The following is a 25,921-nucleotide window of genomic DNA, read 5'->3' on the forward strand; positions in this document are numbered from 1 at the left end:
CTCACCACAACTTTTCTCCCAGAAGAGTCCCCAGTCACAATGTCAGAATACACACAGTTCATCCTGAGCCAATGTTCTCAACTCAAGCTGCTATTGACGGAGAAATGTTAGGTTGGGGAAGAGAAGAAGGGGAAGGAAAAGTTTGCTTGATTTCTGATATATATTACCATGAGTAATTTTAGAGAGGACACAAGAACAAGACGGAAGGTTTTTCAAAGAACTTGCAGATAAATCTGACAGAGGTGGTACCTTTCCTTCACGTAATGGGTAGTCCTGCTGCTTAGCAGCTACTTTAATTTATCTCCAAGACCAAGGCTCTATTAAAATCTATTATGTCAGATGAAAAAGTAGTAATAGTTATAAAAGCATTTCAAGTTGTAGATAGACTGGAAAACTTTCTACTTTTTATTATTATGTTACATAAAACACCAATGCAAAAAAGAATGATGATAGATTGAAGCATCTCCTCAGAAACAGAGACTACAAGAAGGAAACAACAGACTAATTAAATCACTATGGATATTCTACTGTTGATACAGGAGAATCAGAAGGCAGGCATGGCTTCTCTGGAAACTGCTGACCCATGGATTCAGGTTCAACACTTGGGCAAATGCACAACAGTAGCTGAATGTACACAAAAAAAAAAAAAGAAAAAAGAAGAGGCTATGGGAAGGGAAAGAAAAGAAAAATCAGAACACCATCACCTTTGCTACTCCTTACAAAAAGCCCTCAGCCAATTTCTAGTTTGAAATGTGTCATGCCTACAGTGACATTTGTCCATGTTAATGCTGTTTGAAGACCTGCAAGGGCATTAATGGTGGTGCTGACAATTCCTGTTTATCTCCATAGGCCTGGTTGGCAGCTAACAATTTTCACAGCAAAGAAAGGAGTCAGCAATGTTGTCATCTTGGATCTGTTTGCTTGGACTATGCTTGCTACATAGCAAGAAAACCACTCTTGAGTGGGAAGGCTCTTCCTGCTAGGAACATTACATTACATTACATCACTGAGTATCAAGTAAAAGAGAGACTGAACATAAAATGAGAAACATTGATCAATGGTACATCTGCAGGACACTTTCTACAGAAAACAGAGAGCAGTAAGTATAGCTGGAGTAGGGTGCAAAGGATGCTACTTTGCTTCCCTGATTTAAAGACTTTTTGCTTGGTTCAAAAATATTAAATCTGGGTATACTGTCACATGAGCTCTTTGCAGGGGCATCCAGCTTGTCTCAGTCTTTCCTGTTTTCTTGTAGGAAAGAAACAGAGCCTGCCAGAGACAGCAGCAGCACTCCAACTTCCACCCATGGCTCAAAGCTGAGCACAGGAAAAGAATGAAGAAAGACAAGGTGTTACTGTTGGTGAACTCTAGAGGTAGTTTCTGTCTTTTTGGCTTCACTTTTACCACAGAATTGTTAGGCTTGGAAAGGATCTTGGGAGATCATCCAGTCCAACCCCTCTGCCAAGGCCAGGTAACCTACAGCAAACTACAAAGGAATGTGTCCATGTGGGATTTGAATGTCTCCAAGGAGGGATACTCTACAACCTCCCTAGGCAGCTTGTGCCAGTGCTCTGCTTCCCTCAGTGTCAAGAAGTTCTTCCTCCTGTTGAGGTGTTCTAGTTTATGGCCATTGCCCCTTGTCCTGTCACTGGGCACCACTGAAAAGAGTCTGGCACTGTCATCTTGGCATCTGCCTTTGAGGTATGAGGAGGGATATCATCAACACCTACAGTTGATGAGATCTCTTCTCAGGCCCAGCCCCCCCAGTCTCTCCTCAGGTGCTCCAGACCCCTCATCATCTTTGTGCCCCTCTGCTGACCCTCTCCAGTAGCTCCTTGTTTTTCCTGTACTGAGGAGCCCAGAACTGGACAGAGCTCTCCAGATGTGGCCTCACTAGGGCTGAGCAGAGGGGCAGGATCACCTCCCTCAACCTGCTGGCCACTGTTCCTGCTGCACCCCAGGATACCATTGGCACTCCTGGCCACAGGGACACTGACTGCTCATGGTCACCTTGTCACCCACCAAAACTCCCTGGTCCTTCTCTGCAAAGCTGAGTCAACCCCCAGCCTGTGCTGGTACTTGGAGTTATTATTCCTCCTCAGGTGCAGGATCCTACACTTCCTTTGTTGAATCCTGGGTTAGTAAGATCTGAAGCCAGTCCTTGTGTAGTCTTTTTCACTTCAAAAGCAGGTCTGAATTTTGAATCTTCCATATTAGAAACAGCCAGACACCACAGAGGGATGGAAAAAAACTACACTAGACCATTCCTCATACAACTATTTATTGTCAACCTATTTCCTTTTCCGAAGCTTACAAAGTCACCAGCATCTGAAGACGTGACAGAATGGGATGCTGACTGAAAGCACATTTTTCTGGAGATCAGAATAGCCCTCAGACAGTCCTGGGGACTGAATGAAATCACTGATTCACTAATATATTATTTTCAAATTAAATATTGAATTTCTCCTTAAACAGGTCTACATCAAGGAGGTCCAATTAAGCCTCTGATCACCCTGGGATGTCAAATTACCCCAACAGAAGACTCCCAAAACACAGGACATCATCCAGGTATGGATGATGGGCCTGGATTTGCCTGGCAACACAATCAGATGTCTGCAGAAAAAAACCCCAAAAATCCATCTGAAAAATCTCATGTGTGCCTTACAGGTAACACAGACAAGGCACCAGAAGAAGGGTTCATCCTTTGAAAGTATACAAATTATACATAAGCATCAAGACATAGTTAAAAAAAAAGAAGGATAACAAACACACTGGGAAAATAAACGGGATTTCCACAAAAGCTCAGCAAATACAACAATAAGGAAATGTCTTTTCCAGAACTACCATAAAATCCTGCATTTAGCTTTTAACATTTGGAGTCTCCAAGCAAGTCTAGAAGATACTCCTCAAAGAGACTTTCAAAGAGAAATTATTAAGGAGGTTTCACTGACACTTTTTTTTGAGAAATTTTGAGCTAGCTACATGTCTCTAATGAGTGTTTAAGTCTGAGAACTCAGGATGTTGTATTTAAGAATTTCTTTATTCATTATATGGATGTAATTTCCTCAGAGAAAATTCAGAGTTTTGGCAGTATCTAGATTTCTAAATGTAAAAGAAAACAACAAAAGGAATGGACATGTTTACATGAACTTGACTGCATATAAGAGAAAACAAGAACGCTGCTGCTATGTTTTCTTACAGAGTGCTAAATTAGTACTATGTCATGGGAGAACTAAGCCTTCTCTAATCCTTATTTCTAAACTCCAGGGAGACCTACACAGAAATTAGAGGGAATGGAGAGAGCCAGCAGAGAGAAAATAACGCAGTGAAATGATGCAACTCAGGAGTAAGAGAAAAAAGCAGAAAGTTAATACTTAAAACCCAGCCCACAGGGGTGCCCAGTGCTCTGTAAATAGCAAAGCACTCACAATATTCACCGCGAGTATTTCCCTCAAATAATTGCATTACTTCTTACACTTTTAAAAATCAATTTGTGACATGTTGTCTCACCTGAACCTGACCCAGAAGAATAATCATCATCATCAATTGGATAGACGCCTGATGCTTCTTCAACAGAGCTGTTGTCAAGGTATAAATCTTTATCAGAGGTCAAATCTGCTCTCTGGAAAACAGATAAGAGGGAATGGTTAAAAAGATACCAGTTCTCCAGCACAGCAGTCTCTTCATCTTCAGTTCTATTTTCTAAGTTGATGGTGGCACACTGAAGTTTGTACTTTCAGTTTATGCCACGCATTCATCTAAGTTGTTAAAGAAATTTGTAAAAATTACAGCAGTGCAAAAAAAAAAAAGAATCCAAGCCTGCACAATGCAAACCACACTTCATCTCATTATATGCATGAATGAATAAATAGGATTTGAAAATATACTCTGCAGAGCTTCTGTAACAAGAAGCAAATCCCAGGACTGAAGCCTTCTTTCAGGATCTCAAATATACAAATCTATAGCCTGTCACATGAATTCTGTTCATTTGATCTCAGATGAGAAGGAACAAAAGCATGTATGAAAAACTATCTCAGAGTTTAATCAAGCCAAACCTCACTAAACTCTCTAGCAGTAGTTAGAATGAATGACTATAAATGTTTCTAAGACAGTGCTATTGATTAAGGATTATGACATTTCCAGCCAGATCAAACAGCATCATGCTCCAATTCCTAAATGAACATATCTCTCCTAAAATTTAACTGCATCTTCAACAGGCTAAAAATCAGGTTTCTTGTGACTATCACCACATTTCTACATCTGCAGATATTTCCCCACTAAAGATAGATTCTTTTAAAATGAGCTCAAAATAGAGCAAGGTATCAGCCACCTTTTAAAATGACAATTCAGGCTTAGAAAGACTGAGAATTGTCTGCCTCCACCTCAGCCTGTGCTTTCTTAACAGAGAATAAACTTTCTTGGGAGAGCCAGGTATCCTGGATGGCTGAGAAGGTACCTGCCCCTATTACTTTAACCAGCACTTCTGTCAACGTGTTTGTCATGAATTTTGAAGAAAATATGACAGTTATAAATGGAATTTCAAGTAAAAATAAACCCTAAATAACAAAATGCTATACCAAAATTCATATATTCAGTATCTCATATAAGCAATCAATTCTGCTGCTCTGAGTCCCAAAGTTTTCCAATTTACTTATTACTGCATGGCATTGACTGCCCCTTTCATTCCACCCACATTCACTGTAACTTTCCTAAAGGAGTACCGAACTGTGAATGGGGTAACTCCTGTATGCTAAGACTCATATCTGACTTTACAAGGTAACTTCTTCCTCAGAGGTCTAAAATTATTGTTAAAGACATCTGTGATTTCTTTTTACGATTTTCTTCTGGCAACAGATTCATGTTTAAAGCTTCTTTATGGCAGAACACTGCTCTTCAGTTTGATCTACAATAAAAAATTCATCTTTATGAAAAGCAGAAAGGCCATGCTGATCATTAGTGTATTTCAGAGTAAAAGATCTGGGAGATACTTAACACTCCTCTGAACAGCTCTGAACTAAAACAGTATTACCCCTGTAGATCTCCTCTACAGAGGAAAAGAAAACCCACTTGATTCTTGGTCAAAGTCTACTCCTCCTACGGCCACTCTTAGGTGGGGGATATATAGGAGGGGGGGAAAGTGCCCTGTTATTAAGATAAGCTTACAAAAACCTGCTCTGATTCTGCTGCTGTTCACATGGTCTGCCTGGAACCGCCTGCAGTCCAAAGCAGAAATTCAAGATGATGTCTGGTCACTGTCAAACAATTTAATTCCTTTAAAAGATGTCTCCAAGGGAAGTCATGAAGTACCTCAGTAGGTGTATAGGTGGTATTGTAATTAAGACACAGCTGAGGCTGCTTCCGTATAGGAAAACAACTCCCTGTCACAGGACAAATATCCTGCTCTTGATCCAGCTGCCACAATGGACCAAGCCACTTCACCCTGTTTTGCTTTCAGACACAATCATGGTACAAAACAGATCACTCCTCAATATCAGGCAGGAAAAAACAAAACTTTTTTAAAAGGACATGCAGGTGCTTGGCTGTGAGTATAGAAAAGGCATACAATATTCAAACGGTATCAGAGGCAGTGAATGTTACCCAATGCTAAGTTGGGGAAAAAAAAAAAGAATATCTACATGCAGGAATTTCCCAGCAATGGAAGTTGCTTTTGGTAAGAGGTGAGAAACAGCCTGAGTTTACTAAAGTAAGGTAGTCTTCATGAGAACAGAAGCATCACACAACCATGCCCAGAATTTTAATCTTCAGTAAAAATATGAACTTATCAATAAATTTATTCCCTAGACCATTTCCAACTTCTGTCTGTACCAGAAGCAAACTGTATCAGGAGGACTCAAAAAATAAACACCAACTCCTCCTTCCCCACTCAAAACAACCAACCTGCTTTCTTGCTCTTTCCAGCCTCAGAGAACACAAAAAAGACAGAAATGACTCGTGACAGTTCTTCTAACAACTCAGTTTCTGTAAGACAGATGAGCAGCTAACCCAACCCAGCCCAAGCTGCAAGTGCCTGGTCAGCCAGGCTCCCCACCATCATATTCACTCCCTTTCTTTCAATGAATTATGTCTCTTTGGCTGCCAAGAGCTTTCATTTCTCACTATGCTGAGATGTTCTCAGGATTTAAACCAGCTGAACACAGAGGAACAGAAATGGAAGAGAACTCTGGGCAGCTTTCAGCAGGAATTTGAGTATCTGTTGTATTTTATTCTGAGGATACAAAGAATGCAGTGTGAAAAATTATTTAATATCTAGTACTGTGGATGGCACAACTCCATCAGAATGAGCAAACTATTGCCCACAGTCTTACAGAACCAGCACAATATTTACTACAGGGAGAAATATATGATACAGTGAATTGCAAGTGCATTCAGATCGGCCATCAAGCTCCACTTGAGGAAGATGCTTTGCAGCCTCTCTGACCAGAGCCCCTTGCCTCAGTTCAGCTTGTTTCAGTACAAATTATTCTTGTCTGGTGGAACTCAGGCAGGATGCAAGCATACTCTCAAATCAAAGGCAAAGGAAGCATATTCTAGCTTAAAATCTACAAGCATCTGCACAGATAAATGCATTCACTGCACTGTCTTTGCAAGCTGGCTAGTAGACTCGGGGCAGAAGCACCCCCTCTACACCCACAGCTTTCACCTTTTATCCCAGTTGCTCAGAAACACACAGATGCCTTAGGCCACTTGGAATGAAAACTGCCTTAAGGCTTAGAATAAAAAGAAAAGCCTGACAGTTAACAAAAAACCCACAGCCATTAAAAGAATTCAGTGAAGATTAAGCATAGAAAAATGAGAGAAAAATAGTGAAAATAAAGGAATACCTTATGGTGTTTAAGTCAGTACCAAGCACTGAAGCCATGCTTTACAATTTGATATTAAGATATGTTGAAATAAACTTGATTTAGTATTTGCTCTAGAAATGTTTTCTCACTTGTCAGCTGGGAATCCATGGGGGTCCATGGACTACTTCCAGGATGTTCACAAAAGACAAGTTGGAAAAACAAATCTGTTGTCAGTAGGCTTGGACACAGAAAGGTCTGTACTAGCATTTCAATATACTTGGGAGGAAAATTTTTAAAAGTTAGCAAATTCTCGTTCCATAAAACTATTTTCAGGTATTATGAAGACCAAATATTTCAGTAACTATTTCCTGTGGCTAACAATTGAAATGAGAGCACTCATGTCACTTTTATGTAACAGCCTTATTTTCAGACCTATTAAAACAGCAGAACACCAGGCAAGGATGTCTCTGCTATCAGCCCTTTAATCTGGCCCTGAAGCCACAAAACTGCTTGTTACCTTTTGACAGACATTGCATTCTCGTCTATCATTGTTATCCCACTTACATTTTTATTCCAAGAATATAATGCTGCAAAATCCTGTGACCTAAATACTTCACATGCTACATGCCAATGATCACAGATTCCTGCCTGGTTATTGGCTACATTGGCATAAATCTAAATCTCATGGAAGTAGCGTAGATTAGCACCCATTTAGTACTAAATAAAATAGATTTCCATACCAATAATATGTTGAATTTGAAATCTCAATGTCTTTATGTTACTTTATTTTACATTTACAGTAATTTTTGATTCAATAAACTGGGATTATGCAGGACATATTAATAAAAAAACCAAAACCCAAACCCCTCATTTTGACACTGAGAGAGGAAACAAAGCAAAAACCCCTTTTTCTTGTCTCATAATCTCATTAAACATATAAATCATCCATCAAAATTACAATGACAAAAAATTTAAAACAATTATCAGACAATAGGAGGTTTTGGAATGGATAGCATATTTTGTTTGAAAAAATGCAAAGTGCCGTGTCATAGCCATTCCCTTTTGCAGTGCTGCTGTTACTGTCAGTCCTCCCATTCCATGAGGGTGGTTTAGGAGTAAGACATTAAAGACTTTCATGCCAGATGGATGAAGCCAAGAAAGCTGGTGTGAGCAGCAATGAAGGAGTAATGTCTACCATGGCTGTCATGGCTGTTCAAACTCAAGACACTGGAGCAACAAGTAGATGACAGGTGGAAGGAAACACTTTATTATTTACAACTCAAATTTTTGTTCTCTGTCTTTGGGTATATGCATGGGACAGAGAATTTGAGGTTTACAGCTGTGTTACTAATGATACTTTGCCTCCCTTTTTCCCCAGATGGAATTCTTTTAGATGTAACCCATTTAGTACATGGAGAACCAGAGACTAATATTTTAAAACTGATGTTGTATTACAAATTTCTAAGCCAGAAGTCTCTGAAAACTTGCAAGCATTACAGCTGTTGATTAGGCAGAGTTCTTCCATGTAAGAAAGAGAAAGAAAACAGATTTTCTCTTGTATTAACACACAGTGCAGTTTCATATATGCCTGTATAAAAGCATGCTCAGCTGGTGAGTCTGAGTTCACTGAAGTGCTGTACACTACATGTTTGGAAAGCTAACTATATGAATGCATTCATCTAAAGCCTGAGAGTCATTGCAGAGGTTCCCACTGAAGGCTGGAGAAAAGGCACTTGTGTGAAGAAGCTCTATTTCCCTCTAGGCTTCCTGCAAAAGGAACTATCATCTGCCATGCAACAGGATTTAGTCCTAACAGACCTCAGCACTGCTGACCTTGCAGCTAACAGGTGTATTCCTATCATTGTCTGCCAATTGTTTGCTTTCCTTCATCACACTAGGAAAGGTGAAACTGTCCCATCAAGAGTTTGTTAACCTTGTCCAGGAATGAGAGGCATGATTTAAAAAAAAAAAAAAAAAGTACAAAACTTCAAAATCATATTTCCACCTCAAAACATCATGTTTTCCCAGAGAAGCATGCCAACCAGACCAGCATCCACTTTCCACTTCTCATTGTGTTACTGGTTCTCGGAGATCTGCCTCTCCTGGATCCCTCAGTCTGCAATTTCCTATGCTGCCCACATGTATCCAGCTACAAACATGTAATTTCAATGAAGGATTTTATGTTTCAAGGTACATTTACCACTAACTGTTTTCGTAGAGATGTCTGCCTTTCCTTGCACTGATATGTCCTACGGTTGGCCACAGTAGAAAAGGAGAGAAGTAAACCCCATTTCCTTCCAAGGTGAAGGAGTAAACCCCATTTCCTTCCACTGTCCACTTTTAAGGACTCACAGGACAAAATCTTCCCAGCAAACCCCACCTGAGGTGCACTGTGCCAACCACAGTGGAGCCTTCAGTGGAAGTGTTGGTGGGATTTATGGTTGTGGGATTTTCTGGGAAGATACTAATAATTGGTGACATCCTTTAAGCACAATACTCTAAGGACTCCCAACTTTCTTCCTTGGAGGAACCATCCTGATTGCACAATGCTGATATTAGTGGAACAGGTACTGGCTGCAGGAGACCTGCCCTGCACCACAGTCTGGGTCATTGTGATCACAGCTGAAATATTCTTTCCATAACGACAGGCCCCAGACTGAATTTTCCAAGTTTGAGAACAAGGATTTTATACAAAAGACAATATCTGTATTGTTCATTTCCTCAAAATCATTCTGACAGTTACCATCTCCCAATTTTACCTCAAAATGGCTTTAAATCCTTGACAATCCTTGTGCCTATCTGCACGCCCAGTGTGAAACCTTGCAATGGCAACTGCCTGGATTTGCAAAAGCCAGCCCCTCCTCCACTGCTGCCTTTGGCCAATTAAATAACAAGCCTTGACTGCCCTGACTCATTCTGGAGAGCTCGTTTCCACAGGTATTTTTAAAATCTTAGAGGACATTTGCTGTCCTTCCTCAGCTAAGAGTGGAAGAGCAGACTGGCTTCGTATGGGTGTCCCTACCAGGGTAGCGTTTGCCTCTGGCGATGGCGCTGGTGCCCGCAGTGGCACTGTCATCCTGGACGGTGCACAGCAGAGCCACTGCTATGGCTGGAGCACCTGCCAGGAAGATTACTCACGCTCCTTGTACCTCATGTATAACTTCCTGATCCTGCACAAAACTATAGCCTTAGGCCTCCAATCTCTCACGACAGATAAAGAAAGGGTTTGACCATTTGTGGCTGTTGAGGAAAGGCAGAAAGCCCAAAATAAACACAAGTACTGCAAACTGCTTCTACTACTGCTAGTGCACAACAATACAGAAGTCTACCAGAAGAGCTGATTTACAGAGATTGCCTCATGTCAGAGCCAAGAGTCTAAATATGCTGGCTTTTAGGATGCACACAATCTGTTACGCCAGACTAATTACCAAAACAGAGGCATGTTTGACAGGGATGGCATTAATAAAACAACTCTTGCTGGTGTCAGGAATTTCAGCAGTCTATGTCATGGCTCACACTGAAAAAAACCACACCACATCCAAGGAGACACCAACAGGCCACCACCACATCAGCAACTGTTCACTTACGGTCATGCACCGAAGAAATTACAGTGCTGCAGTTGATATGTTTGAGTTCACACCCTTCAGGAAGCCACAGAAACTCATGTGCCTGTTTTCTACCAGTCATCTGTGCCTTTAGAAATATTCCCTAATGTGCAATTACATGCCGTATGGCACACTGTGTGGTAACAGAACTTAAAATGGCAACAGGAAATCTTGTTTAACCTTCAATGTTTTTCTTCCCATTATACAGACTCACCAATCTGTGCAGTGTGTCTTTGGCCTGCTTACAGATTTGGAGCTGAAGCCTGTCCTATCTTGAGGAGAAAGATAAATATTCTCTGAAGTTCTGGACTTTGTGATGAATTCCAAAGGGAAAAGCCTCTCTTTCCATTCATTTTCATAGCATCTGATTTCCAGCTGTGTATCATTTATCTACTAGATGCACAACGAGACCAAACTTTAGTCCTTACCCATTGTCTTGCCCATGGTGGGACAGATATTGCTGTATGAAGATGCAGGAGGGAGATGAGCAAGAATAGCAGCAAGAGCTTTCTGTCCTTACTGGAGTACCAACAGTATGATCTGTGATGAAGGACACATCAAACTTCCTCCATGGTCTACACATCAGTTGCCCTACAGCCTGCCTAGGCTATTAAATTAGGCTCAAGCTCATGAGTAGTGTTAAAGGACTCCTAGCTGAATGAGACCATAGTCACACCACTCCAAAGATATATTCATCATCTACCCTGAGAAAGCTACCTGTATCTTCATTTAGTTATAATAACTGTCTGCAAAAATCAGCCTTCACCTCTGTGGATCTTTGCCACCACTACAGTACACTGAAGAGCAGTTCTGCACAGGTTACAGGTTAGGACCAACATACCTTCCTAATTCCATGACCACATAAAACTTACTCCAACTTCAAAATGGTTACTTAAAAATTACAGAGGGGCCCGCCAAATCTGATGTCAACTGAGTCAAACAGTACTGCTGTGCTGTTTATGTGAACCCCCAGCTTGATGTTCTCTAATTTCACACCACATGGTCTTTTCTTGTATGTGAAACCCAGAAACGAACACTGCAGTTGTCTCCTTCACCTTGAAAACCTCAAGACTGCTTAACAGTCAATTAGAGTACACATGAATTCTGTTTCCCTGTGTAGAAGAAATTTAGTATCAAAGTTTCTCTGGGTATCCCCAAATTACAAGATTCAAAGCCCTTCCAAGCTTTCATGCCAAGCCATCAATCAGTGCAAAGAAGAGTTTATTCTTCAACTTTGCCTCTGACATAGGCACAATGCAACAGGGAAACTATTTTAAAGGGGCTACAGCTGGATCAGCTTCCAAAGTGCTACTCCAGACTGAAATATTAAAGGGCAATATACCGGCGAAACAGCATCAGAAGCCAGCAATGTGCATCACAGATTGATTAATCTTAATTAGCACAGCAATTTTCTGCACATTTTCCAAGAAGCATCCATTGGTTTCCCTAAAAATAGGATCAAAATCACCATGCAAATTGTTGTCACAGCTCAAAATGCTAATCAGTTTTTTTAAGGACATGTCAGCCCATGTGCAGACAGGTTAAATTTAAGGCACAGCTAAGACTGAGAAGTTAAATGCGCTCCTTTGACAATGGTGAATGCAGAGGTCAGCCTGTCTTTGAATCACCAGTCACAAGTCTGACAGTAACAGCAGAAGCAGGTAGCTTTTGGTGTAGAGGTCATAACTGCAAGTACCTGCCCCAGTCAGTCTTTTAAGTCTAATGCATACTGGCTCTTCCACACACACCTCCTCTCTCCTTTCATGCTTTACTGATCCTTTTTGCTAATCAATCAGAACAACTAACACTTACATTTTCCTCCCTCCCCTTGAGAGTGTGGATGAATGATTAAAGCTGCCAGGGTAACTCTTTGGCATGCATGCCAATAACTCTCCACCTAATAGCCTTTCCTCTGCCTCACTGCCCTGGCCCACTGGTGATTACTGCAATCCCTTGAAGTGGTCAAATTGCAGGGCAGACCCATGGAAACCTATTTGGAGTTGTTCTAGTTCATACCAAAGAATAATGTTTTTAATACAGATTGTTCTTTTTAAAGCTCTACAAAAGCAGCTGTAATCAGTCTTAGTGGGAGCACTGCAAACCTCCATCAGGTTTCAGAAGCCCCATATCGATTCCTTTCCAGTCCACAGATTTCAGCAAAATAACCCCACGTGAGGAACTGAGAGTCAACTAACACATAATCACTTAAATTAAGATCTCTTTGCCATTGGTAGCAAGAATTAGCAATAAACTGTCTCAATCAGTTACATTCCTTCTGCATAAATAGGACAGTTACATATAAAACAACTATATTATTATGGTTACATTAATCAGCAGTTAAATACTGCTAGCAAATATTAGCAACTGAAGTTTATCAGAGATGAGGAAGAATCAGATTTCACAGTTCAAGGAGCAATTCCAGTTCTGTAATGCATAATCTGTTATTCAACAGGGCCTTACTCATTGAACAAGCTCTGTGACTACCTCAGTGGACACTCCTGTTTGTCACCTGCAGCCACCAGCACTTCTGGTGACATCCCACCAAAGCTGCCCACAAGCAGAAAAATGACTACTGACAGATCTACTGCTTGATCTTTCTAAAATTATGTGCAGTTATAGCAATTAGCTGCAGGAACTTACCTCCCTCCCACAAACACATTCAACTTATTTCAGAATGTTAACTCCACTAAATTCAGAGAAATCCTGGATTCTCTAGAACAGAGAGGAATGCTGGTAGTAGCACATTTATATCTCAGGCTCACCAGATTCTTAAGTTAAGGTAACTAGAGCTCAAATAATCTGTAAGTATGCCTACATGGAACACCTTTGTACCAGGTCTCTCAGTTTCACTGCAACAGAATATATAGACTGGGCACTCAACACAAGAACAATTAATCACTCTTTAAACAAATATACAAAAACCACCCAAATCATCATCTTGATATAACTTCAGGTGCTAGTAGAGAAGATAATCTGCTCAAAAGTGGTACTGTATAATGATGCAAAATGCAAACTGAACTGCAGATCAATGTAAATTTTTTATTAGCCAGAACATGCTGGATATGCTGACTTCTTTCTCCAGTCCAAGAAAACAATCACTTTATTTATTCAGGTAACTACTTCCAGCTTCTTTGGTGGTGTCTGGAAGCACAGAGGTAGAGGATTAGCTTGTCCTACGTCAAAAGCACTGGTAAATTCAAAACTTGGTTAAATTAGGCCACAGTCTCTGCTGCCAGATGGATAAATGGTAACACTGCTACTTCTTCCACTGGTATAGGCTTCTCAGACACCAACAGCAAATACAGACAGCGTTGAGACACCAGGTACATCCGTGTGAGATATCTCTTTGTACTCCAGATCCCCAAACAGAAAGACAACAAAGATGATTTGATTGCTATTTCCTGGTGTCAACTCATCTTGCTGGTTCCCAATATTAAATTGTTGGATTCAGCACTCTGATCCCATCTTACTTAACTGAATTTTTGCTACAAAGGCTTGGTTTTCATATCCTCTTTGATGCCTACAAAGATAAGAAATGAGTTTACTTCACATGGGATATAACATCATTCTAATAACTTCCACTATAAAAGCAGTTGAGTGAAATCAGAGATGGGGTGGCTTGTACAAGCTATGTGGCTTCAGAAGCAGTCTTCTGTCTGGTATGGTGCCCTTCAGGCATGATTCCCCTCCTTCCACCACCAGGGAGAAGGAACTGGTGCAGCACTGACACAAGCCCACCTGGCTCCCCAGCCAAAGGCAGCAGACAGGTTGTACTGGGGGGGACACAGCATCCTGCCAGCAAGGCCAGACAAATTCCTAGCCAGCTGGGGCTGAGGCAAGAAAGGAAGGATTGTCTCTCCTACCCTCCCTCTCTCTTGACTTCCCTGCTTCTTCAAAACCCCCCACAAATGTATAAGGACATGGAGAGCATCAAGCTGAAACTGCACTGTAGAAGGTACATTAAAATAAAAGGGCTACTCCACAAGCAGTGGAAGGGCTGACACCCGATTTCCAACAGGTTCCCCTTTCCTCTTTCCTTCCCTTATGCTACTGCCTCCCTATGAATTGTGCACATGGCAGAACATGGACTAAAAAAACCTGAAGATGTAGGAATTTCTCAAAACTAAAGATTCAACTGGAATTACATAAGGGACAATTTCAAACAGCACACAATTGTTTTGGTTTAAAGCATGGTTAAGAAAGATGTTCATTTAATTGAAGTTTTACTAATAACAATCTCTCAGAGTTTTCATAAGCAACTACTTTTAATAGAACTGAAATAAGCTTCATATTGATTACCTTCAGCCAATGTTTTAAAAATAATGCTATATAAAATGAGCACCAAAAGAATTAATACATTTGAAATGAAGGTAAGGATAAATTACACTGTATTTGACAAATTGACTTCCCTTGATTCAATGGAAAGCAAGCCAAGTAAGTTGTTTGACAGGATTTTAAACAGTCATAGATCTGACTGAAGAGTAAAATACAACAAAGACTCTTTAACGGTATTAAGTATCTTCTAAGAAAGAAGAATTCTATCTTTCTTTCTAGCATTCATACTTTAAATCAGAGTTCTGCTGGAGGGAACAAAGATTTCTGTATTTCTATAGCCCAATCTCAAATCTTCATATATCTGTCCTAGCACCATCAATACAAGGTTAGCACCACTCTACAATCTTTACTGCCTTATCAACAGTCTACAGCTTTTAAAAATCTATATGCCTACAAAACCTCCGGGAGCTGTTACACATTGAGGATTTCACAGCATTATTGACCTGGGCAGCCTCTTTATCCTCAGTAAGTTATTTTAAGCAACTTTCTGCCAGCAAGCAAGTCTCTTTGTTAGGCTTTGTCTGTATGATTGCTAAAGCACTGCTTACAATACAGCACAAAACAGGGAGCAACTAAGCAGAAACCAAAATGAGGTCTGCCAAATTCTCTTTTTATTTCTTTTTTTCCTCCACTTTCCTGTTATGCTTCTAATACCCTACAGATCACTGCCCTGCTGCCAGGAATTCTTCCACGCACCTGAGCCACATCCTAAAGCCACATCCAACAGACAAGACAGACTGAATCCATGTGGTTTTGGGACCATACTTTCCTACTTGCACACTTTCTTTTGCTTTGTTTGTGTGTATATATATATATATATATATATATATATATATATATATATATATATATATATATATACACATACAGTGGAGAAACAGAACCTGGCAAGTGCATTTACCTCCCGAGTAAGAAAATACATCAGCTGGCTGGGGGGGTGAGGAAGAGAACAATAAAGAGAGGTAAATTTCTCATACTTGGGACTCAAACCCTGAACACTCTGCTCAATTCTTAAATCTCTTATCAGATAAAGGTCTCCAGCCTGAGGATCAGATTTCTTTGGCATGGTAGGAAAAGCAAATCTCAACCTGATGCATATCAACATACATCAAAAAGCAATCTCATGGTCTTCTGCAGGCTTGTGCCTGGAGGTATCCACAGAGAAGGCCGGTGCTAGCACAGCACTCTTCCTTGGATGTAACTTATGAATAGCCACAGCTGAAACATCCATTATGAATAGCCACAGCTGAAACATCCATGCTGTTTCTACTTTTCTACCAACAAAAATATTTACTTGGTGATTCTGTTTGAGGGAGCAGCTCTTGCTTGTACTTCTACTCTGAAGCCTTGCATCTTGAAAGCTTCTGTGCCCCGTGACCCATACTATCCCTTGGTGTCATCAGAACTACTAGGACCTACGTTGTTTTAATCCAAGGGCACATCATAAAATCTACTAAACTGACAGCCCACACAGGCACAGTGAAGATTTAGATTTGATACCAATTTCTGTATCACACTTGATGATAGACTCCAAGCTGAGAACCAAGATACACTGTGGAAGCTGCCCAGGGAGAAAAATAAAAGAAAGAGATTTGAACTTTAATCCATGAAGTCTTTGCTAGTGGTTTTTTGTTTCTGGGTATTAGATCAACTTTCCTATTTCCTTGTTAAACCTGTGGAGAGAATGGAAAGAACGGATGTTTTATAAGTTATAAATTCTATAATGCTTTCAAGTCCTATAAAAACAGCTTTTAACCAATGTCCTATGGAAGTAACTAATTCAGCACTGACATCTTTCTGCTACTTACCATGGTTAAAGGTTAGCAAAAATAGCAGACAAAACAAGTAAGTAACCTGTCAATCCTGTGTTATTCCAGATAAAGTGCAGATGTATTCCAATTATCTGCACCTTATTTCCAACAGTTCTTCTTCAAAAATACAGCACATAATCTGCTCCATATAGCTGTCAATCAAATGGACAAACTCCCTTCAGTTTTCATTGCAGATATGTCTAAAGCAATTACACTTTGCAAGGATATCGCAAGATTAAGAACAAAACTTTAATTCAAATCACACATTTTTCTCTGCAAGCAATAAAAAAAGTAGCTACACTGATGGTATTAGAAAGCTTCTTAGTTCTGCTTCTGTTTGCTTCAAGAAAAGGGTCACTCAGCACTTAGAAATGGAGCAAAGAAAAAGGGGTTTCATCAGTCTAAGTGTTATGGATGTCAGCTGCTTAACAGACCTGACCTTGCACAAGCCTGCTCACCTCCCTGGATTCTATGAGCTTAAAAAAAAATCCAGGGACAAAGAGGGAAGGTGTAAAAACTCTGCTTAGGGAGACCATACAGCAAGACATTCAGACCACTCCAAGACAATGCAGAATAGTTTAGCAACGTTAGTAGCACCAAACTTGCATGCGTACATCTAAGAATACAGAGGTCAAGAACTGCATTCCAAATGACAGCAATCAACACGAAACAACCTTTAAACAGAAGCATCTATACAGCTAGAAGTATAGAATGCTCATGTAATGTTATTTTAGTAGAAAACGTACAGGACTGATCAAGAATAAACCTCTCTTCAAAGGGCAGGGCAAGAAGTGTGTAAATCAGGTTTCCTCATAAACATACAAGAGCAAATTAGATCAAGAAGTTGTCGATAAATACAATTCTTCAAACAACACAAATGGAAGCAGCTTTTTATGGCAAGTTGAGGAAGAAGAACATAAGGAGACAATTGCAACATGTTATATCATGTAAGGCAGCATTTGATTATTGGCTTTGACAGGACAGAAAAGATCAGAAAAACACTTCCCTACGTCTTTCTCAGGGACAACAACTGAAGAAGGGCAGATGATGACTGCAGCATTTGAGAACTGAGAAGGTGAAGATCATTTCTGCTGAAAATTAAAGTCATGTCACTTCATTCTACTTCATAATGACGTTATAAACAAGGACCACTAGGCAGAGGAACAAAATACCTACTGTCATTTGATAAAGGAGAGCCATCAACCCATTTCATTTAAGAAACATGATTCTGTACTGGACACATCCCACATAAAGTAATGATACTTGTCCAGTGAAATATGTAACTGCACTTCGCTTGCAGAAAAAATTGTCTTATCAAGATATGCTGACACCTCCTGAGTTTGCTGTGCTGAAACTGCTCACCTCACAGCCTGACAGAGCACAGCCCCCTCTGGAGACCAAAGCCCCAGCCCAGCTCCTGACAGGGACTGTCCTTCCTCCACTAATTACATGTGCACACACACAGGCCCACACAGCAATCCCCTGGGAAGCCTCTAATGGGCTGGGAGAGCCGATTAGTACTGGCTTACAGCTCAGATGTGTGCAACTGAAAGGCTTAACAAGCCTCCATTTCATTCTTTTTAAGTTAGTTTGAAGGGGGGAAAATGAATGGTTATGAAGAACATCACCAAAAAAGTGACATAAAACACAGCGCAAAGCAGGGGTATAATGCCTCAGGTCTCACTTTCTGGAATGAGGTCCGTGTCAGAAGCATTCATGCCTCCCAGAAAGGCAGAACTTGCTCTTTATTTTCTCCCCAAACACCATGTCCTTCATGAGGTGGTTTACAATTTTTAAAGGAAAGACTAAGCCACATTCTGCAGGTCTAATATTATCAAAATCTGCTTTGGAGGTCATTCCCTTTCCTACGGCAGACCATGGGGCAGAAAGGAGAGGAAAAGGTACATCCCACCCACAGACCCCTGCCCACAGTGGCAGCAGCTACTGGCCACACCACAGTAACACCACTGCTTCTCACGTGCACCATCTCAGCAGCCACTGGATTCAGGCAGGCAGCAAACAGCACTGGGAGCCAAAGGTGTCCCTTTGGGCAAGCTGCAGCCTGCTTTTACAGAAAATTTCAGCAGCATTTTCTTCATTACTTTCCCAGCAGGGCCAGTTTGAAGTGGCACAACATTTGCATTCAGAGAGAAAAAAAACTCATTTTGTCATGAGAAAGCTGTGGACGGATTTCCAGCAAGCTATCTTCAGGCACATGCCCAGTGGACACTAATTGGTCCCCACTTGCTTTGTGGCAGCTCCAACGCAAGCCCAGCAAGGCACTGGCCAGCCACTGAGAGTTGCTTTTTTGAAACCCCATTTTGTGAGGATGGGAGAGGGCTGTGTTGTTCCCCTCTCTGTGTTCATTACTCTTGGTGCCACATTTCAGAGGTAACACAAAATGGAAAGCAGCTGGGTTGGGAGCAGCCAAAAGCAGTCCTTTGGCACTCGCTGGAAAAAAGGATGAAAGTGGCACTTAAAGATCCCACCACAAAACCTCAATACATACAGACCACATACGGAGGGAGGGTGTTGTGGTTTGACAGGAAGTAGGTTTTCTGGGATATGCTGTGGTCACCAACAGGTGTTCAGATTTTAATATTGGCACCTGGTGTGGCCACTGGGGACAATGGGTACGCGTCTGAGAACACAGGGGTTAAAAAGCAGAGCACTCCCGTGGAAGTTTTGGCGGGGAAAGAGTTCAGATCTCTCCCCCGTCCAGCTGCTGCTGCTGGGCAGGGAGGGGCAGCCATGCAGCCGGGTGAGGTAGGCCGGGGCTCTGGACAGAGATGGGAGGTGAAGAGGCCCAGGCATGGAAGGGTGGGAGAAGCACCAGGAGGTATCAGGCAGCCCCCCCAGGAGAGAGAGAGTACAGCCTGTGCCTGTGACTGCTACCTTAGAACTTGATAACATGTGCCAGCAGCACAGCCAGGAAGGAGAAGAAAGGGGGGGGGGGGGGGGGGATGCAGCAAGAGGGTGTCCAGCCGCTTGTAGGAGCTTTTAACCCTTTTTTGGTCAATGAAAACTTTGCAGAACATTAACCTTTCCTAGAAGAGAGATAGAGATGAAATGGAAGAAGGAAATGTGCAAGTGTGAAGGTTTGGGCAAGTAAAAGATGTCGGAAGAGTAGAGAAGGATCTTGGGTGGGAAGAGATGATGGAGTGGCTTTACCTGGACTCTTCTTGTAATAGCCATGGACAGAACCATGTTCCTTGTGACACAGAGACTGCATCCAGGGGGAGACAATGGCTCAGAGCCAAGAGGGTTCAGTGTTGAGACCCCTTGGCCCCAGGGGGTGAAATTTGGGGGGGACAGGTGTCCCAAAGGTGAGACTGCGCTCTTTTTGGAACGAGACAAAGCATCCTTAAAAGGACAACCCTAGAAGCAGCTCTGGTCCATGTGCAGAGGTGAGAGCACTGGGCATGGAAGGAAGAGGTCACGATGGCAATGATCTCTGGGCGGTGCCACGAGTGACATGGAAACACACAAGGTTTCAGCTGTGCTTCCTGGGGAAGCCCATGGTACAAGAGGGACTCCTCACTCCTTGATGAACTGAGAATTGATTGTCTGAAGGGTGGTGATGGACCGAGAGTTGGTGATTTGGGCGATAGATGTATTGGAAATTTGGTGGGGGGAGGAGGAAATGTTTTTGGAAAGTTTTCATTTTCCCTGTGTGTTTCCTGTTAATTAGAGTTGTAGTTTAGTTAATAAAGTTTTTTTTTTTTCTTTATTTCTCAGTGGGGGCCTGCTTTGCTTATTCCTGGTCACATCTCACAGCAGAAACCAGGGAGAATGTATTTTCATGGGGGCACTGGCATTGTGCCAGTGTCAAACCATGATAGAGGGCTATAACAGTACTGCTTTTTTTTGGTCTGTTCTCTTTTAAAATCAATACATGAGATTTAAATAAAGGTATAATTTAGAATACCTCATCCCATTGCTCTATCTTACAATATCTTAGGAAACTAACTTAATATCCCTATTGATGTATAAGCAAGATATACAGTATCCTATATATCTTGGGATACGCCATTATCAATTTATAATCAGCCCTATCATCTATAAATTTAAGCTCATGTCACTGAAAGAGTTGCTAAAAGGAGCGAGCTTCTCCCTGACTTTCAAGCCTCCTCCACCGAATCACACAGCTGAAGGTTCCATTTTGTTGGAGAAGGCTGTCATTCACGACATTATGCAGCACTGAAGGAGCCAAACAGATTAAATGGACATCTGCATTTCCAATCTGCTATAAAAGTGGTTTAATACCAAGCAGTGTTTAAACAGTATAACTGTCTGCAATTTCTGCTCTATAATCTGTGGGTAATCAATCTCTCAATGCTGAGCTTCCATTACTGCTTCTCTGCAAGTAGATGGAAAAATTTCCAGGGCACATACTTCTTATTTATACCCCAGCACTAAAGAGGAATTAAACACAGATTCAGCCTGCATTCACAGTGATCCTGGCACACGTCAAGTCTCAGGCTTGTATTTTCAAAGCAAAGCACAGAAAGTACCGTGAAACATCCAGTTATGGCAGCTATTTGGCATTTTACATCCCCTCTGAATGCACCATTGCAATAAATACCCTGAGGACTTGCCAAAACAAAACAAAGTAACCCATCAGAGCCCTCATCCTCCTACTCTGTGAAACTTCAGCACCTCAGAAGAGAAGTGCTCAGAGAAAGGACAGGATGCAGCTGTGGTCCCATGACATCAATGGAGTCTGGCTGCTTCCAGCTTGGGAAGCCATCCCAAACAACAGCATCAAACTCAACATCTTTCTCAGACTTGTTGCTTGATGCTGTAGTGACTGTGGGATTAAGACTGTGGTGCTGGGGATTCAAAGGCTTACTTCTTTTAACAATGCAATCTGTGTTGACAAATTTTACTTATCGTGTATAAGTGTCCCTTGCTCTAGGGAGCTACACAGACACTATGCAGAAAAGCTCTGCAGATCAGCAGCTGACCTCCCTGCTCAAGAAAACTGAAGGTGTTTCCATTTAAGCAGGGGAAAACCAAAAAGGAGACATGGGCACTCTGACCCAGGTTGGAGCGAGGCCAGAGCTAAAGACAGGTAGTTCCCAGGGCCTCAGTGTACCTTGTGACAGGGTCACACCTGGATTACACTGCTGCCTCAGCTGGACATGAGCAGGCCCAGGCCAGCCCTCTTACGCAAGAGATGGCTTCCAGAGTGGATTAATGCTCAGCCTTTCCACCTTCCTTAATTCTGTTGTGCTCAGGTTGTTGCAGAGTTCTCTTTGACGTGGTAAATAAAGCTTGACTAAGATCACCACCTGCTCACCCCTCTGATACCAAAAAGGTGACACCTTCGCCCTGCCCCAATGCCAGGCTTCATGTGACAGAGACCCTTGCTTTTACTGAAGTGGTCATACAGGTTGTCCCACAAACACACTAGGTTACACCACTCAGCTCAGCATGGCAAAAGTGAAACAGTTCTCCCTAACAGGGATATCAGGGGTTGAATTCACATGTCACAGCTGACAACTACTACAAAAGCACCCCCTGCCCTATGTATTTATTCATCAATAAATTCTGAGTGTTTAGCAAGTGCCCAACATGGTGGGCTGGACCAGGAGCTCAGAAGATGGGCACTGCTCCTCACTCAGCTCTGCTGTTGCCTGCAGTCAACAAACCTCAATGGTGTCTCCTACATGGGATGGGGGTTTCAGCCAGCCTCACAGGAAGTTCCACAGCCTGAAACATAACATAAGCCTTGGATGAAACCTAAGGTATTTTTCCAGTGTAATCTGCATCTACTCCTACTCACTGTGTCCCTCCGCTTGGCACAGGGAGACAAAGGATCAAAGCAAGTCCTTGAAGAGTCACATACACATGCCTTTCCCTCTCAACACCCATGTACAATTAGGTTTAATCACTACAGAGAGAGTTCACTTGAAATTTTGAATCCACTGGCCTCGTGCTGGTTTATCCAGTTCAGAGCTTTGGCACTCTCAGATGAGACTGAGGAGGTGGAGAGACAAAGTCACTCTGTACTTCAAGCACCTAATTTTACATCTATGCAGAGCAGCTAAATTTAGGACCAAAAGGTCCTTCTACACATCAATGGAGAGAGGCATACTCCAGCAGGGTGCTCACATTCCTGATTTTATGTTTGAATTCAGACTCCTCAGCTAAGAGTTGAACAGTCTTTCCAAGACATGGTAAGCAAGGGAATCAAACTCTGACTGAAACAGCATGTATGACATCAGGTTCCAGTAGGTCTGAGTGAGTTTTGGAATAATGGTAGAGAGGCGCATTACAAAACCAGCATATTATCTGCATCTTCCAAGGGAACAATTACTGTGACAGCAGCACATTTACAAGACTCTGAAAAAACCTCAGTATCTCAGAGCTGCCATGAGATGTGCTGAAGAAAAACCCAAACCCCATTACTTGGGGCTCCAGACACATACTTGTGCAGCTGATGGTTTCAGTAAGAGACCTCTGCTCATTTGCAATGACACAGTATAACCCAGCCAAGTAGGCTACTTGTCCTGGGCTGGAACAGCAAGTACTCATTTCTCTGGACAGTTTATAGGGAAGGGGGAAAATAGCAACCACAGCATAATTCCTGACTGCAGAGCTCTTTCAGCTAGAAGCAGCTGTATTTCTCTGGCCATGTACAACAGCAGCTATTCCAGCTATATAAGCACCTGGATGTCACTGTCATGAAACTAAATGTGCAGACTTGGCTGTATAGAAAACCAATTCTGCTGGATAATTAGCACAGCATTATGTGCCAAAAAAACTTCTTCCAGGTAAACTTTTTACCTTTCCCACTGCTTCTTATAGTCACTTGTTGATGGATATGAAAATTATGTTGTTCCACACTTGCAGAACTATAACTCTCCTCTAGTTCTTAATTTTACCCTGTACAGTCATGAAATCAATAGTAACACAGATCCCTTCTAAATGCCATCCAGCATGTAGAGGACAAAGCATGCTGAAAATAATGCTTTAGAAACAAGATTTTTCATGTGCCACTTGGAGGAAAAGAAACCAAAGGAGTAGCTGCTTTGTGATACAGTCACTGAAATCTTCAAGACACACAACTATTCAGACTTGTGATATCCCAGAAGGATGCAATGGTTTGTAAAACCTGCAGACTGTGTATTTTACTGTACTGTCTCATGCACAATCAGAATGAAGTATAATCTACTAAGGCTTAAAATTAAACATCCTGTATCTCTCATGCCATGGGACAGAAACCAGTCAAACCAGTTCAAAATTCACAGTTGTCTTCTATGTAAAAGAGCCTTGTATACCTATCAGTTACAGCATAGCAGAAAAGTTGACCTAAAGCCAACCTCTAAAAGGGAGTTGTGACAGTGTTAAAAAGTGCTTGAAGTTTCTTGTAATTATGCATGCCTATTCTACCTGCAGACAATAAGAACTTACTCCCTCAGTGTAAGACAGCACTCCAGTTCCTATTCCTGTGCCACCTTCTTCACTTTCTACCCAGGCCCACACACTACAAAATAAATGCCCACACACTACAAAAACCCCCTAAGGATACCTGCATATAATGCATTTACAAACAATGGTGTCCTGGTCAGCACAGATGAAATTACCTTACAGCAGCTTAGAAAACCTTCCAAAAGGGACAAACTGTCCTAATGTAAGAGGAGGCTGTGGGAACAAACAAGGCGAGAACAATTATACAAGAGCAACTTCCCAACAAAGGTCTGAGAGGCAATTACAGGATACTGGTGTGCTTCCTGGCCCCAAGGAGAAGTACCATAGCTGTTCATCAGCAACAGGGAAAAAGGAAAGAGAAAAAGCACAAACAAGCACAGAGAATTTAAAATCCATTCCTAGAGAGCCCAAATTGCCCACAGGGCCAGGCTTGAAGCGTGGCATTCAGCTTCACAGACACCTACTTTTAGGCAGGTATTTGTATTGAGCTCCATGGCCAAAATCCTATTTTAATCACTGGAAATCTTGTAGCTGTGGCCAGGGGAGTCCTGTTGAGCTTCCTAAAAACAGGCACCTAGCACAGTTTGAGATGCCTCAGGCACACTGCCCTGTTCCCAGTTCCTGCTTCAGATGGACAAGTGCCTCCTGCAGGTCCCATCACACCTTCCAGGACAGACCATGCAAACCTCCCAGTGCCAGAAGCTATCTCAAGTGTCACAAAAAGGTTAAGATTATTTGTCTTCTGTGTCCTGTGCTGGGAGGGCTGGGTTAGCAGGCAGGAGGAGGGGGAGGCTGTCTCTGAACTGGGAACTGGTCCGTAGCATACGAGACAGAAGACCCTGAATGAAGTTGTGCAGATGTCTGAAACACTTCTGGAATGCTCAGCTTTGCAACATAAACAAAGTTCAGCTTATCACCGTTCAGGGGCAGGACCCCTGCACTGTAAGGCAAGCTTTGGAGAGCCAAATCCCCACCTGCTCCTCACAGCAGCAGACATCAGCCTAAACTTCTGCATCCCATGTATGCAAGATGATTACACAGGATACAAGACCTATGCTCAGATTTTTTTTCCCTATCATGGTGGTTTTTTTTAACAAAAAATGCCAGGCACAGAAAGTTTCCAAACCTTCAAAGCTAATTTAAGTAACTTTTAGCTTCAAGAAGTGAAAAGAACACTAATATCTTTTTAACACAAATCTATTAGACAATTTCTTTAACAAGTAGGGAATCAAGAAACCAAATCTTCTCCTTCCTCCCCACAACTTTGATTTGCTTAAACTGGTTATCCTTGCTTCTGTGAGAATCTGCAAGAGAACCCTGAGAATCTGCAATAGCTCCTGCACCAGTGAAGGGACATGTCTGAGCTCTCCCAGTAGAGCTTTTCTAGAGATCACCAAGGTCCCTTCACCCCCTGCTGCCTCCAACACATCCGTGTCAGAGGCTGTGGGAGTGCAGGCTGCTGCATCAGCCACAGCTTCTTGCAGAAGGAACAATCCTCCTCCCCTTTGCCATAATGAAAAATATGTTAGGAGGGACTTGAAGCTGCAGTCCCAAACTGGATCTTGTATAAAATTAGCAGCTGAAGACAGCACAGTGAACCATTACCAGTTGTCTGTATTAAAACACAGGTAGATCTTCTACTTCCAGAGTTTCCCATTGTACAGATCATCAGCCATACTTACACAGATATCAGCAAAAAATCTTGGTGAATATCTCATTCTTTCTTCAAGGCCAGAAAGACAGGTCTGGGCAGAATTTGCCCAGACTGTTACTGATCTTTCTGTCTCGGCTGGATTAAGCCAGAAACTGGCCAGACAGGGGAGTCGATAGTAGCTCTCCCTTCCTCATCAAGGTGGTGATGAAAGCTCCAAATAAGACTTCCAAAATAAATCCTACTACGACATTTTTAGGGTGTGGGCACACCCCAAAA

The 25,921-nt window shown here is 41.9% G+C and overlaps 1 protein-coding gene across 1 annotated transcript in view; it reads right to left on the bottom strand.

Annotated features, from left to right (window-relative positions):
* Window positions 1–25,921, bottom strand: part of SDC2 (syndecan 2) — a 59,600-nt gene that overhangs the window by 7,520 nt on the left and 26,159 nt on the right. Inside the window, exon 2 of the mRNA XM_071421544.1 lies at window positions 3,511–3,622. Within this exon, the coding sequence (XP_071277645.1) occupies window positions 3,511–3,622 (112 nt within the window). The remainder of the gene's footprint in view (window positions 1–3,510; window positions 3,623–25,921) is intronic.

Source organism: Agelaius tricolor, unplaced genomic scaffold, assembly GCF_023055355.1.
Source record: "Agelaius tricolor isolate 1412-34295 unplaced genomic scaffold, bAgeTri1.0.p SCAF_2, whole genome shotgun sequence".
Taxonomy (NCBI): domain Eukaryota; kingdom Metazoa; phylum Chordata; class Aves; order Passeriformes; family Icteridae; genus Agelaius; species Agelaius tricolor.